This window comes from Oenanthe melanoleuca, chromosome 7, assembly GCF_029582105.1.
Source record: "Oenanthe melanoleuca isolate GR-GAL-2019-014 chromosome 7, OMel1.0, whole genome shotgun sequence".
Lineage (NCBI taxonomy): Eukaryota > Metazoa > Chordata > Aves > Passeriformes > Muscicapidae > Oenanthe > Oenanthe melanoleuca.
This window is the reverse complement of record NC_079341.1, coordinates 17,254,285-17,269,262: the sequence shown is the minus strand read 5'-3', so window position 1 is coordinate 17,269,262 and position 14,978 is coordinate 17,254,285. Positions and strand designations below refer to the sequence as shown.

The window sequence follows — 14,978 nt, the reverse complement described above, 5'->3', positions numbered from 1 at the left end:
GAGATTCTTGAGTGTAAGGTTAACAGGCATAATAGGAAACACACCTGATTCCCCAGGAGGCTGGAGATGTATAAACAAAAGGTAGCAAGAAAACAGGGCTCTGAAACCTCAAAGAAGGCATATAGATCTGCACCCCAGCTGGCTTTGAAACTGCATCTCTGTGGAGAACTGTGATGGATGGGGAAAAAATCTGAAAGAACTTGATGGAAGCCTGGACTTTCCTTTAATGAATGTAGATAAGACCATTCCAGCCTCTTGACCTAACATCTCAAATTGTTAGTTTATTTCTTAAGCTTAACAGCTACCTCATCAGAAGTTATCTTATAAAGTAATTTCTTAACCAGCCCTGATCCTTTTTTCTTCTCATGTCTGTTCTGTCATTAAAGATTATTCTTTAGGATTGTAAACAATCAGAGAAGGTGAAATGTTTAAAATTAGTTTTATTTTTTGAAGCAGGGGGGAGTAAGAAGGAAGTCAGAAGTTGTAGACAATGTTTATGATCCACCTACAGGATAAGTTTCTTTTATGCCAGGCTGTTTGACTGTCCTGTCCTGAACAGAGTTTTTTTATCTAAACTTTCTGAATAGGATTGAGAATAACGTTTTTGGGTATCTGGAGATCAAATTTTGTATGAGCAGTAGGCACATTTTCTTTGTAGCTCCTTTGAATGCCATTGTGAGCATTGTAGCATCCAAAGAGTGTTTCAGCTCTGAAATGTAAGCTTGGGAGGGCAGATTTCACTGTATAAACTGTATTATAGCCTGTTTGTAGAGACTTCTGTTCAGGTACCTAGGTGCTCATTCCCAAATATTCTTTCTTTTAAAGAAAATCTCTTCTTACTTTTCTTCCTTGAAAATTTATTTCTGACAGGTGGTAAATTTTTCCTAGATCTTCTCTGAGATGTAATTGATTTTGTTTTCCTGAACACACAATTTTATATGGTAACATCTGTGTAAGAGCAGTTTGCTATGGTTCAGGGAAGTGTACTGTTATGGGTTTTTCTCTTTGTATTTAAATTACATAGCTACTAGCTTTATCTTAATAACATTTGCCTATTATGACATATTAGATGCATGAAAGGAAAGCAGTGAAATTCTAAAACCAGAAAATGATGCTAAAACATGCTGATGCATCTCTCCTGGATTATCAGCCATAAGGATAGCCAAGGTTTCTGCTTTGATTTTTGTAGATGTTGCATGAATCCTACATTTTAGAATTAAACTGTACTTCTCATGTTGTATCAAGTAAAATTAGCATATGTTTATGTGTAATTGTCTGTGTATGTATATGATTTCCTTTGATAAGTACAGTTTGTATGATTTTAAATATTTTATGCTGTTACTAATTTTTTTAATTACTTAACAGACAGTCATATAAGGCACATCTCAAAAAAAAGACGTGAGTGTTCAGCTTCAAGCCTGTGGTGAGGAACAAAGCAACGTGTGAGCTGAAAATAGAACATGTATCTAAAGATCTTGATTCAGCAAGTTGTTTAATGACTACTTTTTTCTCTGCAGTAGCTCATAATTTTTATTGGAACTACTACAGAGGAGTTCCTGGCCAAGGGAGATTCATTTGGATATTATTTAGAATGGCATGTACTCATATAGACTCCTTTGCAGTGGACTTTGCTGCTTGTTTGGGACCTTCTTTTTGCTCTGTACATGGATGCAATTTTTCCAGATTGTTTGAATTTTATTAGTTTTCTTGAAATCACTGATTTATGTGAAAATAATTTTTTTTTGTGTAGTAGTTAATTGGCAAACATCCATTAACAACTGAAAGATTTGCTGGCATTTTCAACAGAAGGGCCAAGAGTTGGTTCAACTATAAAAATGCATTGCTTGTGCTATAGAGAAATGAAATATAAATACAAGAGGATATTATAATTGAAAGTTATGTTTACATAACAGAAAACAGAAGCGGCAAATTTTCTTTCTGATGAGGGTAGCCTTCTGTAGGACAGAAGTTTATATTCCAAGATTGCATTTCTGATTCTCGTTACCTTCTCATTACCTCTGAGATTTCTAAAGATCTTATCATCATAGCAGTGTTTAGAGATTGATGAGCAGAGATCATAGTTTTTTATAAAGGTGAAAGTGATTGTTGTGTTCTCAGCTTTGCATTCAGAAATGTCTCATTCAGCTGATGATTATAGAAAACAGAAGTCCCACTTGTTTCCAGATTAAAGCTTCCCATGTTATTTCCAGCATTTTGATTTTTTTTGTTGTTGACACTTAAATTAATTTTCGTTTTAAGCGGATTGCTGAAGAATCTCAAGGCAGTGCTATTAGAAAATACGACACAAAGACTCTCACAACATTCTGAAATGTTTAATGTGTCCTTTTCTTTTTGAATCAAAGGATGCTGTGACAATATGCACTCTTGGAATAGGAACTGCTTTTGGAGAGTCCATTCTGGATAACACTCCTCGCCATGCTACCATTGTTACCAGGGAACATAGTGAGCTCCTTCGAATTGAGCAGAAGGACTTCAAAGCACTTTGGGAGGTAAGTTCAGATTTGTTTGCAGTTAATGCAGAAAAAAAGAAGACTTGACCTTGAAAGTATCTGTAATACAGTATGAAGAAATTTATGCCATAAGCAAAGTAGAATTTTTTAAGATTAATTTGGAAAAAAAAGGAAAGTTTTTACTTCTCTTTAGTGTCTCATATTATGTATGATTACATACTCCTGTCTTTCTTGTGGGCCTCTTGTAATGAAATAACTTAGGGGAAATTTCTGGTAGAATTTATTTGTATACTGCAGGTGTTGCTCTCTTAGCCTTAAACTTGTTTTTATTGCCAGCATTTGTGAGAAGAGTCTATTCTTACTGTATTCTGAAATTTTAATTCTTCTCCTTTACTCCTATCTCTTCACCAGCTGTAAGAAGTTTAGAATTTGCAGATGGATCAAGATCACTTAAAAATTAACTTAATGATTACATGTGAATTCCCTTAAAACTTTCCTTTGTGGAGAACATACTGCTTAGGTTCTTCATTCTGTAGTGTGTATACTTTAGTATACAGTCAGAAAAGACTTCATTAACATGTTGCTGCAGAAAGTTACTGAACTTGAATCTCTTTGCATTTTTGCAAGCGTTACACTTGGTTTGAAAAGTGTTGTGAGAGCAGGAAGGCATCCTGTTGGCCTGGCCTACACTGTTGCCAATTTGTACTGCCAGCTTGTTTGAAATGGTGACTGTACAAGTGTAGGTGTTGTGCAGAGCTGCCAGATGGTGTGACAGGGTCCTAAAGTTGCAGGGCTAGGGACACTGACTATATTTAAGAAATAGGTGCTGGGTCTAACATTTTAGTTCAGATTCTAACTGTGGACAGATGGATTTTTTCTTGCTTTCTCTTTTCCTGAGAAAGAGCAGTATTATACTCCAAATAATTGTCCTAAAGCAGTTCTAAAGTCAGTATCAGAGGGAAAAGTCAAATTCACAACTGTCTACACTGATGAAGGAAACAGCACTTTTATCACCTGCCTACAGATGTGTTACTTTGAGCATAGGTAATGGTGCAGCATGACCAAGGCATGAAAGACCACTGTGTGAGTGAAACATGCTCGCCATTGAATGCCCTGACAATATCAGATATCTTTCTTTGAATTTCATAGCCAGGATTTGTACTGGTTCTTGGCAAGTTCTACACATAAATTAGAATGCTACTGAAGTTTTGCAGCAAATTTGAAGAATTTGACAAGGCAATATTTTTTTGCAGTTCACAATTTATTTTTTTTTTTTGCTACAGCAGCTGCATTGTAGTTTTAGGCCTTGGCATGAAAAGATTAAATGTGCCAGTGGTCTCATCTGTTTTAACATATGCAGCACTTGGCAGTAGTCAGAAATCTGATGATGTAGATAGTGCTTTACAACATAATGATGGGGGGAATAAATCCAATTTTAGGTTTCTCTGGTAACATTTTTTTTTAAGAATTCACTTTTAATTGGTATAAGCACAATCATTTCTCCCATGCCTGTGGATTTCCTGCTAAGCATTCAAAGATTGTTGTTCTTTATCCCACACCTTGTGTGTTGCAGCTGTTCTGAAATTGGGGAGTAGAACATGTCACAAATGCTGCAGGTGTCAGTCATAGATCACAGTGTAGATTGTGGTGCTTCTTTGCCTTTTGTGCCATTTTACAGTGAACTCATGTATTTTGGTGTGCTTTCTTTCAAGGAGGCTATCCCTGTGCTCTCAGTGAGCGAAATATTATTCAACGAAATACAGCTTTGCTGGTTGGTCTCAGATATAATAAAGTTATTCATTTTTTTAAGGTAATATTTATTTCCTTGCAACCTGCTAATCCCAGAGTCTGCATAAACGCTAGTAATGCGATAAACAGAGAATGTTTAAAACAGATGGAAAATTATATTAGAAAATTTCCCCAAAATATACTACCAGTAGTATGTTGTTATTAATATTGTTGTTTGCTGAAGAAAAGGAAATACTTTTCTAAAGGAAGACTTTTTATGTTTTGGGTGCTGTATTGTTCTTTCTGCCTTATCCTAAGGTTCGTATATCTTTGCTGTGGCAAAGTCCGTATGAGGAAACTGTTATTGTTAGGTGTCATTCAGATTTTAATTGTGTTTAATGAAAACCCACAAAGTCAAAAGTGGATCACAGATATTTAATGCATATGATACATTGAAAAATGGGGAAAGGCAACAATGTCAGTTCATTACAGTCCAGATATTGTAAAAGCTAAAATCTACTGTGGGCAAATTTCAACTCTCCACCTAATGAGAATTAATGAATGAAAGAAGTAGTTTATCCAGGGGAAAAAAAAAAAAGTTGATTAATTCCAAAATAATGTAGTACTCTAGTATAAGAACAACCTAAATAAATTATAGGGTTAGTATTCTTAAAATGGTTACTGATTTTATGTATGTAGAACTTTTATGATTAATAATAGAAGTACAAAAATACAATATATGTTATTTTTTGATTTGTCTGTTTTTCCCCAAGAAATTAATTTTTTGGGAAATTTACCTTATTTCCTTGTTTTGAAAGAAAAAATAAAAACTGTTAACCAAGTAAGGATTTTTTGGCCAACAGAGGAAATAAAATCCAATACTGCAATTTTAAATATTTTTTCTTATTTTTAGGTTGTGAATGTAATCTTGGAAAATGAACCAACAGAAATTGATTCAGTATTGACTTTAATTTACTGTGCAACTAATATGAAATGGTAGGACTAAAAGCTATGAAGTATCCTTCTTAACATTAAAAAGTTGTTAATACTGAAACCTACTGACGAAGTTCATATTTGCAACAACTATTATTATACCTCAAATCTATGCAGTTCTTTGAAAGAAAAATACATATCCATTATGTTGCTTATGAACCTTTTAGTATATATTCTGAAACTAGATTTTGAGAGAAAGATTATCTGTTTTATATATTTCTAAGTTTAGAAAGTATTTTCATAATCTCTGAAACTTCCTATTGTGAATTTGCAGACTTTTCTGAGTTTTGTTTAAATTGAAAAGTAACTTGTCATGTATTAGCTGTATTGCTCTAAGAAGCAATTGTATTGCTAGGATGAATCCCAAATAAGATATGTTTTATTGCTGAATTTAATGCACAATTTACAGCAAAGGTATTAATTTTTATGATGCTATTGTAGTTGGGCCTATATCTGAAAGAAAGAGATAACTACTAGTAAACTGACTTCTTTCTTTTTTCGTCAGTATTAGTCTGCCAATTTTATAAATTTTAATATTCTTTGAGGAAAAGATAGGATATTCTTTATGAAAAATACTGTAAGATGCCTTCTGTTATATATAGAGCCCCATATTCAGTCAGCCCTTTAAGTACAAAAAAATTTTCTGTGACCTTCATTTCTATCAGCCAGGGGATGCTGGTCAAAACAAATGACACTGTCCTGATAACAACAATTACCAGTTAAAATGAGCCAGCCTTTCCTCTAATGACTGTGTCTGTTGAAGTAGCATCCTGTTGGGGAACATCTGTTGATCTTCTCTGCTTATTCATCCTTGGAGACTCGTTGTCTATCAGCACTGTTACAGTGGATTAAAGATGATGAAATCTCACACTGAATTCTCACACAGCTGATTGTTCCCTGATGGAGAAACTGGTAGGGTATGGGAATCACTGGTTGCTCCTTTGTGCACCGATTGTCCCTGGCTTTGGTGTCTGAAGAGCACTAACAAACATAAAAAAAAAACCTCATTACTGTTACAACACTGTAGACTTCTAAGATACTCTATGAATCTGTAGGAAAAAGTATTGTGTGTGTTGATGAGGGCTTGCTTTCCTTTCTTAGCATGTGTAAGTGATTGTGGTGCTTGCTAATTTGTCCAACAAAACTACTTCAAATCACAAAGGAAAATACATCTAAAAATAAACATGAAAGCAGAAGGTTATACATGAAGAGCTCTGGTCATGCACATCCTGTTGGGTCACTACCTTGCTCCACCCCTAATAACTGGATTCTTTTAAACAGAGTAGGAGGGAAATGATTGCATTTGAGCAGTATAGTTGTTACAGAAGCTCTCCATAGTTCATCCTCAAGCTTTGTCCTTTCATGCAGTTGAAAACTGATTCAGACCCAGACAGGAAGGGTGTGAATCTGCTGAGAGGTGACTTATTTTTAGAGGTCTTTCCTACCACAGTGCATTACTCAGCCTTCCTTGGATAACATACAAATAACCAATTTCCTTTTGTGTGAAATTAGACTGTGTTAGAAGTTACGGAACATGCCTTGAGAAACTCTTGAGTAAGTGAAGAACAGCTATTACTTCGTTATGCAGTGACTGGAGAGAGGGAGACTTGGCCCCTGTAAGGTCAGAATGAATGTTTGTTTTTTTTAACTCCTATTCAGCAGCACTTACATATCTTGTAAACTGATAAACTGTAGTGTAACTTGCTTCCTGCTTTTGCCCATGTGCTGTTAATTCAGTAGCCCTCAGCAGACTGAACTGCTCTGTAATGATAACTTTGGGAGAAGCAGCTCTCTTTTTCTTACTCACTCTGTTTTCTGAGCACTGTGAGTACTAGGTTTTAATGAGCTAATTTAAAACCGGATCTGTCAGAATCTCGTTTCATTGGAATGCCGTGTAGGAAGAACATGTATGAAAAGGGGATGCTGTAGCTCTGTTCTGTGGGGTTTCTGAATAAGGCTGAGGCTCGTCAGAATTGGGACCACAGTTTTCCATATATTTGTATGGAATAACAGTTTGTCACTTTAAGGTATATCTAATCACACCTGTCATATCAAAGTATAATATCATTTTATGTCCTGGGATTATAGCAGAAGGAATTATGAAGGCACTATAAAAATGCATTAATGAAAATAAATATAGAATAATTTAATTTTTTTATCCATTTAGTCATATGATAAGTGCATTTTTTATCAAAGGATGTTACTGCATCTCATGTGGTGTTTTGCAGTGTAATGCAGTAGGCAGCATTTAAGAGAGGCAACCTTTTCCTTGCCTTAGGCTGTTGGAAAATACATGTTGCACTGTTACATGAGAATGATCTCGCTTCTTTCTCTAGTAGGCTCCTGAACACTTTAACGTGTTTAAGGAGTATTAGGAATCTCACGTAAATGTCAGTACTTTCTAATATACCTTTATACCAATGAGTATTCCATACCAGAAATTCTTTCCAGTTCATTTGAGTGAGAGATTAAATTTGATCTGAGAAATATAATATTGGAAGGGGGGAATCAAAGAAAAAAATCAGATTAATGTCCAGCCCCTGAACTATCACCCTGATTTATGGTATACCACTCTGCCCGTTTATTGCCCAGTAATCAATTGCAGAAGCCTCTTCCCTGATTTACTGATTTCCCATAGGCAAACATAGTAGAGGTATAAAACTGTAGTTAATAAAATACAGAATATTTAGCTTTGCAGGATGGGTGATCATGTGATTTAAGATAGTGAAGTGCTTGGAGACCACAAAAGTATAAAAAGGTGGTCATGGAACACTCGCTGTCTTCACCCGCTTCATGTCACTCTCTCCAATTGACTGCTCAAATGATTCCTTGATGATTTGTTTCTTTAATGGGATTTTATTTGAGAAATGTAAAAGTGATCAAATTGTGGTAGCCTGCATCTTCATTGTACCTGGAAAACTGTGTTCACCAACCTCCCAAATAGCCATCTTGTCAGAATAAGGAAGAATTATTCCATGTTATCAGATACACAGAACACAGAAAAGGGACATGGAGGTGATGCCTGAAGAGGCTACCTAGAAGAGAGTCTAGACAGAGTTGAAGGAGAAAGGTAGGTATTTATTGAAAGTCCTTCAAAGAGTTCCCCTTGGGCAGTCAGGAGCCTCGCAGAGACTACACCCAAGATGGACAGCCATGGTGGGGTTTTCAGAGATACAAATTTGGTCTATTTGCGTATCAGAGGTTAATTGTCCAATTACAGCTTCAGATAATGGAGTCACATTCCCCCAGTTTGCCCCCTACCTCACTGTTGGTTACATTTTTTGGTCCCTGAGAAAGTGAGGTGTCGTTGAGTTTCAGGCCTAGAGAGAAATTGTTTTGTCTGAATGAGAGAACAGTAGCTGGCAGTCTGTGGAGTTTTAGAGTTATACACTAAAGCACTCTGGATCTGAAAAATATAAAAGCTAAAACTTAAAAATCAGAAGGACCCATGTGTGTGGAATCTGTTGCCCAATGTTGTCTGGGAATCTCAGCTGATAACAAACACAAATTTTTATGCAAAGACTCAGAGCTAGTGTGAGAGACACTGAGAATTGAAGTGATGATAAGCAAGATTTTTTTTTCCTATAGGAGCACATGGAAGGAGGAGGAATATAAAAAATCCCTGTGCCCAGTTTTAGAATATGACAGTAAACACAGAATTGGCTAGATGTGAGCAAAGCTGTGAAAATAGTTCATACCTTGTGTTAATACTGGGAAAACATGCAAGTGAGTAGCAGGGAAATATTTCAGAATTGTTATTTTACCAAGAAAAAGTACCAGATAGTGCTTTCAGCTTTGCTGGTATGAATTAAACATATTTCAAGTGAATACAACATAACTGATTTAATATATGAGGAGCTAAATGGGGGCAGATTCTGGCCTTCAGTACTGCTGTTACATTGGTTTTGATCATCTTCATAATATGCTTTTACTTTTTCGATCTTGTTTTGCTTTGTCAGACGCTTCTAATTTTAATGAGTGATGCTCTGTCTGGTAGAGCAGATTTAAATGAGCATGAAACACCATTTAACCCTCGGTAGCCAAACAAACATCAGAACCAGCCATGTTTGTCAGTATAGCACCATGATGACTGCTGCTTTCATTTGGTTGTGTTAATCATTTCACATTTTAAGAATAGATGCAGATTTTGTGAACACTGTTTATGATAGTCTGTCTCCTATGGTAACCTTCCTGGCCATTGGCAGTGGAAAAGCTTCTCTAGGAGCAAGATTTTTCACTTCAGTAATGCATTATTTCTCTTGGTGTGATATGTACTGATGAAAATGTACAAGTATTTTGGTAGAGTCTTGCTGTGATAAATCTTTTGCTAAATAATGGCATTGTGACTGAAAAATTCATAGTTGGTAACTGCTCTGTTTCAGGTTATTTAGTATGCCATTATTATGATATTCAATATTGTCAATGAGGCAGAATTCTGGGAGAAGATCCAGTTAGTTTTAACTCTGAATGTCCCTTTCTTTGTTGTTATCCTCGGTTTAAGGTGACAGTCACTGGTGCTTCAGACACCTCTTAAGCAGCTGAAAATACTGAAAAATTACAGGCTGGTTGGGAAGGCCTTGATCCTTTCTCATGTCTCTGCAACAAACTTTCCTGGCATGTGTTCTTGTATGTCGTCCCTACAATTGATTTCCATCTCAGTCTCCTGATTTATTCTGAATCTATTTCAAAGACAACATTTTGTGACTCACTGATCACCGTGGAGGTGAATAGGACTGTGTAGATGTGATTTCTCTTAAACCATCCTACCATGTCATTTCTCTTAGGTGCTATTCTGTATCACTGTAGTAATGGGCTTCTGCTTGAACCCCCTATTGAATCCTGTCATACCAGACACTGTGCAAAAATATATTGTCATTCCTGTTTACAGTCTATATGAATGTTTACATGCTCATTAGCACTTCAAAAGGTCTTGAATAATATTGCAGAAAGCATGACTTATTTGAGGTTGTTTCTTGGTTAAAAAAACATCCAGAAAACATGTCAGTCTCCCCATTAAGTAATGTCTTTATTGATTTTCTCATGTTTTATCATGGTTAGAGGTGAAGTTGAAAAATATGAATTCATCTGATTTCCCAGAAAATAAAGTACTTTGATTGATTCTTAAAATATTTAAATTACAGAAGACCATCGGAAAAACTGAAATGTATACACTTAAAGTCTGCAGGTGTTTTTCAGGCTGCAATTTTTCTTGGAAGCTTTCCTGCCAAACTTGCATTTTCTATAACCAGCTTTTTTATTAGCAAAGAAAATGCTTTTCATCCTCAGCAGATTGTATTATCAAATGTAGTGTCTCTAAGCATGATGTGCTAAATGACAAAAACATATATTGCAAAACACAACTGGGAGGCTATGAATATTACTTCAGGAAACAAACTTCTGGTCTTTCATTAGTTCATTTTTATTAAGCAAAAATGTCTTTCAGAAAAATAATAACATTTGAAGCTTATAAAATAAATTCTGGCTTTTTTCCCAGACATGCTTTTTACTATCAACTATGTGTCTTGTTCTCCTCTGTCACAGAGAGAAAATAAAAGCCTAACAGAATGACGTTTTTTCAGATATGTGTGCGTATATAATCTGCTATGTATCCAGTATGTATTGTGTGTGTATATGCTGTAAGGCATATTTAGATTTGCCTTGTCAAATTTCTGTGTCAGATTGGCTGGAGCTTTGGTTCTAGCTGTTTGTGGTTGGCAGTGTCCTTTCCTGCCTAGAAGTAGATACCAAAGGGATCAGCTGTGTAGGTGCTTGGACTTCTCAGCTGTGTATTTGCTTACACTTCTCAACTTTGGATTTAACACAGACCATCCTTAGCTGTGGGGTTGTATTTGAATGGATTATTTCAGAGGGGGACCCTTTCTGATCTTCTGGTTGGTGTTATCATCTCAGTCCTTTGTCTCTTTTCAGATGAGTTGTACTTTCTTCCTTACACAAGAGTTTTATCTATTATTTCTGTCTGTTTCCAGGTTATTGAGAAAAATAGTAAGCCCTTAGAAGCTTGTATTTTTAGCTTTACAGCACTGATACAAGTGGTGTGTTCCTCCAGGGCATTGCTATAGGGAGTGTGTGCTTGTGTTCTGCATTTCAATGGGTGCTTTCTGCTTATACTATATAATAGGTGAGGCAAATTATCTGATACCATTTCTTGGATCAATGGATATGTTTTAATATTGACATTTTAAAAATCCATTAGCTGAAACCAGCCAGCATTGAAAAATTCTAGAGATCTTTGACAGTGAGTTTTGTGGCAGTGGATGATCTTAAACAGATTAACACAAGCTGAAAGCAAGGCTGTTGAGTTGTAGTATGTATTATTCCTTTTTATTCCCACAGTCTGGTGTAGTAATAAAATATTTTGTAAAAATATTTTTTTAAATGTCCACTTTCATGTAGCAAGAGTGGTGAAACATACAGATCCTATTGAGTGGAATGTAAATTCTTCTATTCTTAGTAAGTACTCCCTTGAATGGGCATTCAGCAACGTAAAAGAAGCTAAACCTCAGACATGAATTGATTAGACATATGGATTAATAAATGGGTTCAAAAGAAGAGTGCTCTTTGCTTGCATTAAATAGTACAGTTCTCATAGATATTTTTTTCCTGGTCATAATCAGTGTTCAGTGGTTATTAGAAACTATAGCCTGGTTCCTCCCTGCTTTTCATCCATGGTGAAACACTACCATGATGAAATCAATGAGCATTGTGAGATTTCAACCCAGGTAATTACTAATTGCTTTTTTCTACTTGTATGATATGCAGCACAGGGTGATGGCGGTAAGGTTCAATTCTCCTTAGCCTTATCCCTTCTGTAACAGCGTCTATCCGCTGATACCAGGTGAGAGCAAGAGGCTGGAATCACTCAAATGGTTTTCTGCCTAAGTAGTTCAGGGGTGTTAACACAATGGCCAGCCCAGTACTTGTACTGAGGGAAATCATAGCAAAGCCTTATGAACTCTAGGCATCTCTGGGTGTACTGAAAAAGGAAGATACAGAAAACTAAGACTGAAATATGGATTATCTCTCCTGTGGTAAGAGAATAAGAATTACAGGGCTCAGCCTGTCATCTGTGCTGACTGTGGCCAGTCCCCGATATCAAGAAAAGAAAGAGACTTTTAAAAAACCCAAGTAGTCCATGTGCTTACTCTCGAATCAATCCTCATTTCAATCTAAGCAGTAAAACCCCAGCAGTTAAAATTCTCAGGGTTAGTGGATATTGCTCAAATTCCATTAGTTCAGTGAGCTACAGAAGTCCTAGATATCTGGAGTGTGAAGGGGCCTGCTGGCCCTCAGAAATGTTTACATCTCAAGCAGATTTATGGAAGCAGGTCTGCTTATGAATATTTTTCTTTTGGTGAATAGTTGTTTATGCCACAAATATTGAAGAGCACCACATAAGATGTGATATCTTTTAAGGCACATGTTCCGTGTATTTTTGAACTATGTAATGAATTGGATGTTCACAAAATTTGCATTTTCATTTGGTGTTTCTGTTACAGGCTGTTGTTGAAATCAGTGGTTTAGCAGAATATGTGATTCATACCATCAGTCTGGTGTAGTGCTTAAGGCTCAGTTTCTTTATCCTTTATCCCATGCCTGATTAGATACGACCATTAGTGTGTATTTCCTCTCAACTCTGCATGAAATACTTCCTCAGTTAAATCCCAAGTGAAGAAGTTGAAAGAAAGCTGAAAATCACAATACACACTAAATATGTTCTGAATGAACTTTACTTCTGTTAATTTCAAATTACATTGATAAAATACTTTTTTCTTTCTACATGCTGTACATAGCTTTAAGCCAGGCTTACATAATAGTTGAGGGTGTTAAATAATAAGAATTTTATGTGAAACCTTACTATCCTGCACTTAGTACTTACTGATATAGTTCAACTTGCTGACATTTTAACCTCTGACCATTTTCTGAGTAATTTCTATTTAATTTTGCGTACCATCACTCTCTTGACCTTTGAAAAACACCATTTCTGGCTACAAGTGCAAACCATTTTCCTGAAGTATTAACCAAAATAGAAAAACAAGCTCTATTCTATTAATTCCCACAGAGCCCTATCCACATATTCCTGAGCACAGCTTAGTGGAATCAGGGACAATTTTGTTTTAGCATAATAAAAATATGCATTATGATATGGTTTTTGTATGACCTAATCTTTCAGAAACTGAGTCTTCAAAGAAGTCATGCTGTTCTGAAAGGACTTGTTATAAAGGAACTTGTTTGAGTAACTTAGTCTTTTGTGCTTAATTCTCTCTGGGGATAATGCTGGAGACTCAGTACAATTAAGGAAAGATTAAAAGCTCAGTACAGACTTATTTTCTCTTTTCTTCCTTTCTGCCAATACCCTTCAAGCCTGTATCCTCTCTGGAAGGATGAAGCATTTTTCAAATTCCTTTTTTCTTTCTGCTGTCATTTCTCAGTTTTCTGGTATCTGTCTCTTCCACAGATTTATTAATATGGTTTCTCTTTCTACATTTGCCACTTTTATTACTTTTAGTATTTAGTGGAAGCTTTATTGATCTCTGCTTAAGGGTTTATTGGGTGTTTCTCCTTAGGTTTTTCCTTGTCATTTAGATCTTACTATATAACCAGCAATCATGAAGAAGAAAGGAAATAATTCTTGCACTGTTGAAGGTGGTGAGAACTATGCTGTCACTTAGTATTTCTTAGCACATTTGCTCTGCAGAGCTAAAGGAGTGAAATGTAGTAAAAGTGTAGACAATTAAATAGATATGTCTGAATACACTGATGCAGCAGCAGAGTTGATTACTGTACCTATTTTACATAATACATTTTCAAGGAAGAGCTACACTTCAATCTGAGCATGTAACAGCTGGGACATTTACTTGTGCTGTTGCTGTGGTATGGTTGAAAGATTATATGCTTTGAGATTGCAGTAGAAATTCACATCAAAAATTTCATTTTTGTTTCTCTCTGATGTATTTATATATATCTGCCACATGGAGTTGCCTTATAGAGAGTGTTACCTGCATGTGACCTCATATACAAAAAGTACTTGATGTAGTTTTATTCTAAGAGACAAACTTCTTATTTTAACAAGAGTGGATTTTTCTGTGGATTTTTCTAATTAGTTTGTATTAGACATCAGAGACTGATACATGCTGCCAGTCAGCCCGTAAGTGTTGATACTTGAGTGGATTGTCAGCTTTACACACTAAAATTATGGGAAGGGGTGAGGCAGTGGAAGTACTGCAAATGCTTCCAGCCTTCACAATGGTAGGAATACATATTTTCCTACCACAAGAATTCTCTAAGAAATTGATTTTACATGGGCATCCATACTGTTAATGCGAGTATCATTTCAAAATGGTAAGTGTATTTCCTTTCCTGGTATCCATTAACTGGACAAAGTCTTTGGATAAGTATTGAGTTAATTTGTATTGAATAAAATGTAATAAATGGTTGTGATATCCTGGAGCACACCATGATTTGTGTTTTCCCTTCTTATTTAACAAAATAATTCATACTACTGGTATGAAGTTTCTGCTTTTTAATGTGAGAATGAACAACTCACAAAAAACAATCTGTGAAACTATTCTATTGCAAGTAGCTACTGCAAGGAGATGGAGAGGTGCTTTATATTTGCCTTCTCCCCTGGGATAGAACAATGGCAAAGCTCATCCTCTGTGGTAGTAGTATATGCAAATACAATATCAGGTTTCTAGAAACAGATGGATACTTGACTGTGACTGTTTATTCGTTCTTGTCCCCAGCTAAAGCAAAGCATCAGCATAT

General features: G+C 35.8%; 1 protein-coding gene across 6 annotated transcripts in view; it reads left to right on the top strand.

Moving 5' to 3' along the window:
- Window positions 1-14,978, top strand: part of RAPGEF4 (Rap guanine nucleotide exchange factor 4) — a 139,902-nt gene that overhangs the window by 16,795 nt on the left and 108,129 nt on the right. For 5 of the 6 annotated variants that reach the window (XM_056496602.1, XM_056496606.1, XM_056496604.1 and 2 more), the window contains exon 4: window positions 2,364-2,510. In XM_056496602.1, the coding sequence (XP_056352577.1) occupies window positions 2,364-2,510 (147 nt within the window). Of the gene's footprint in view, window positions 1-2,363; window positions 2,511-6,725; window positions 6,814-14,978 lie in introns of those variants that run through there. The other variant, XM_056496607.1, reaches the window with a different exon arrangement.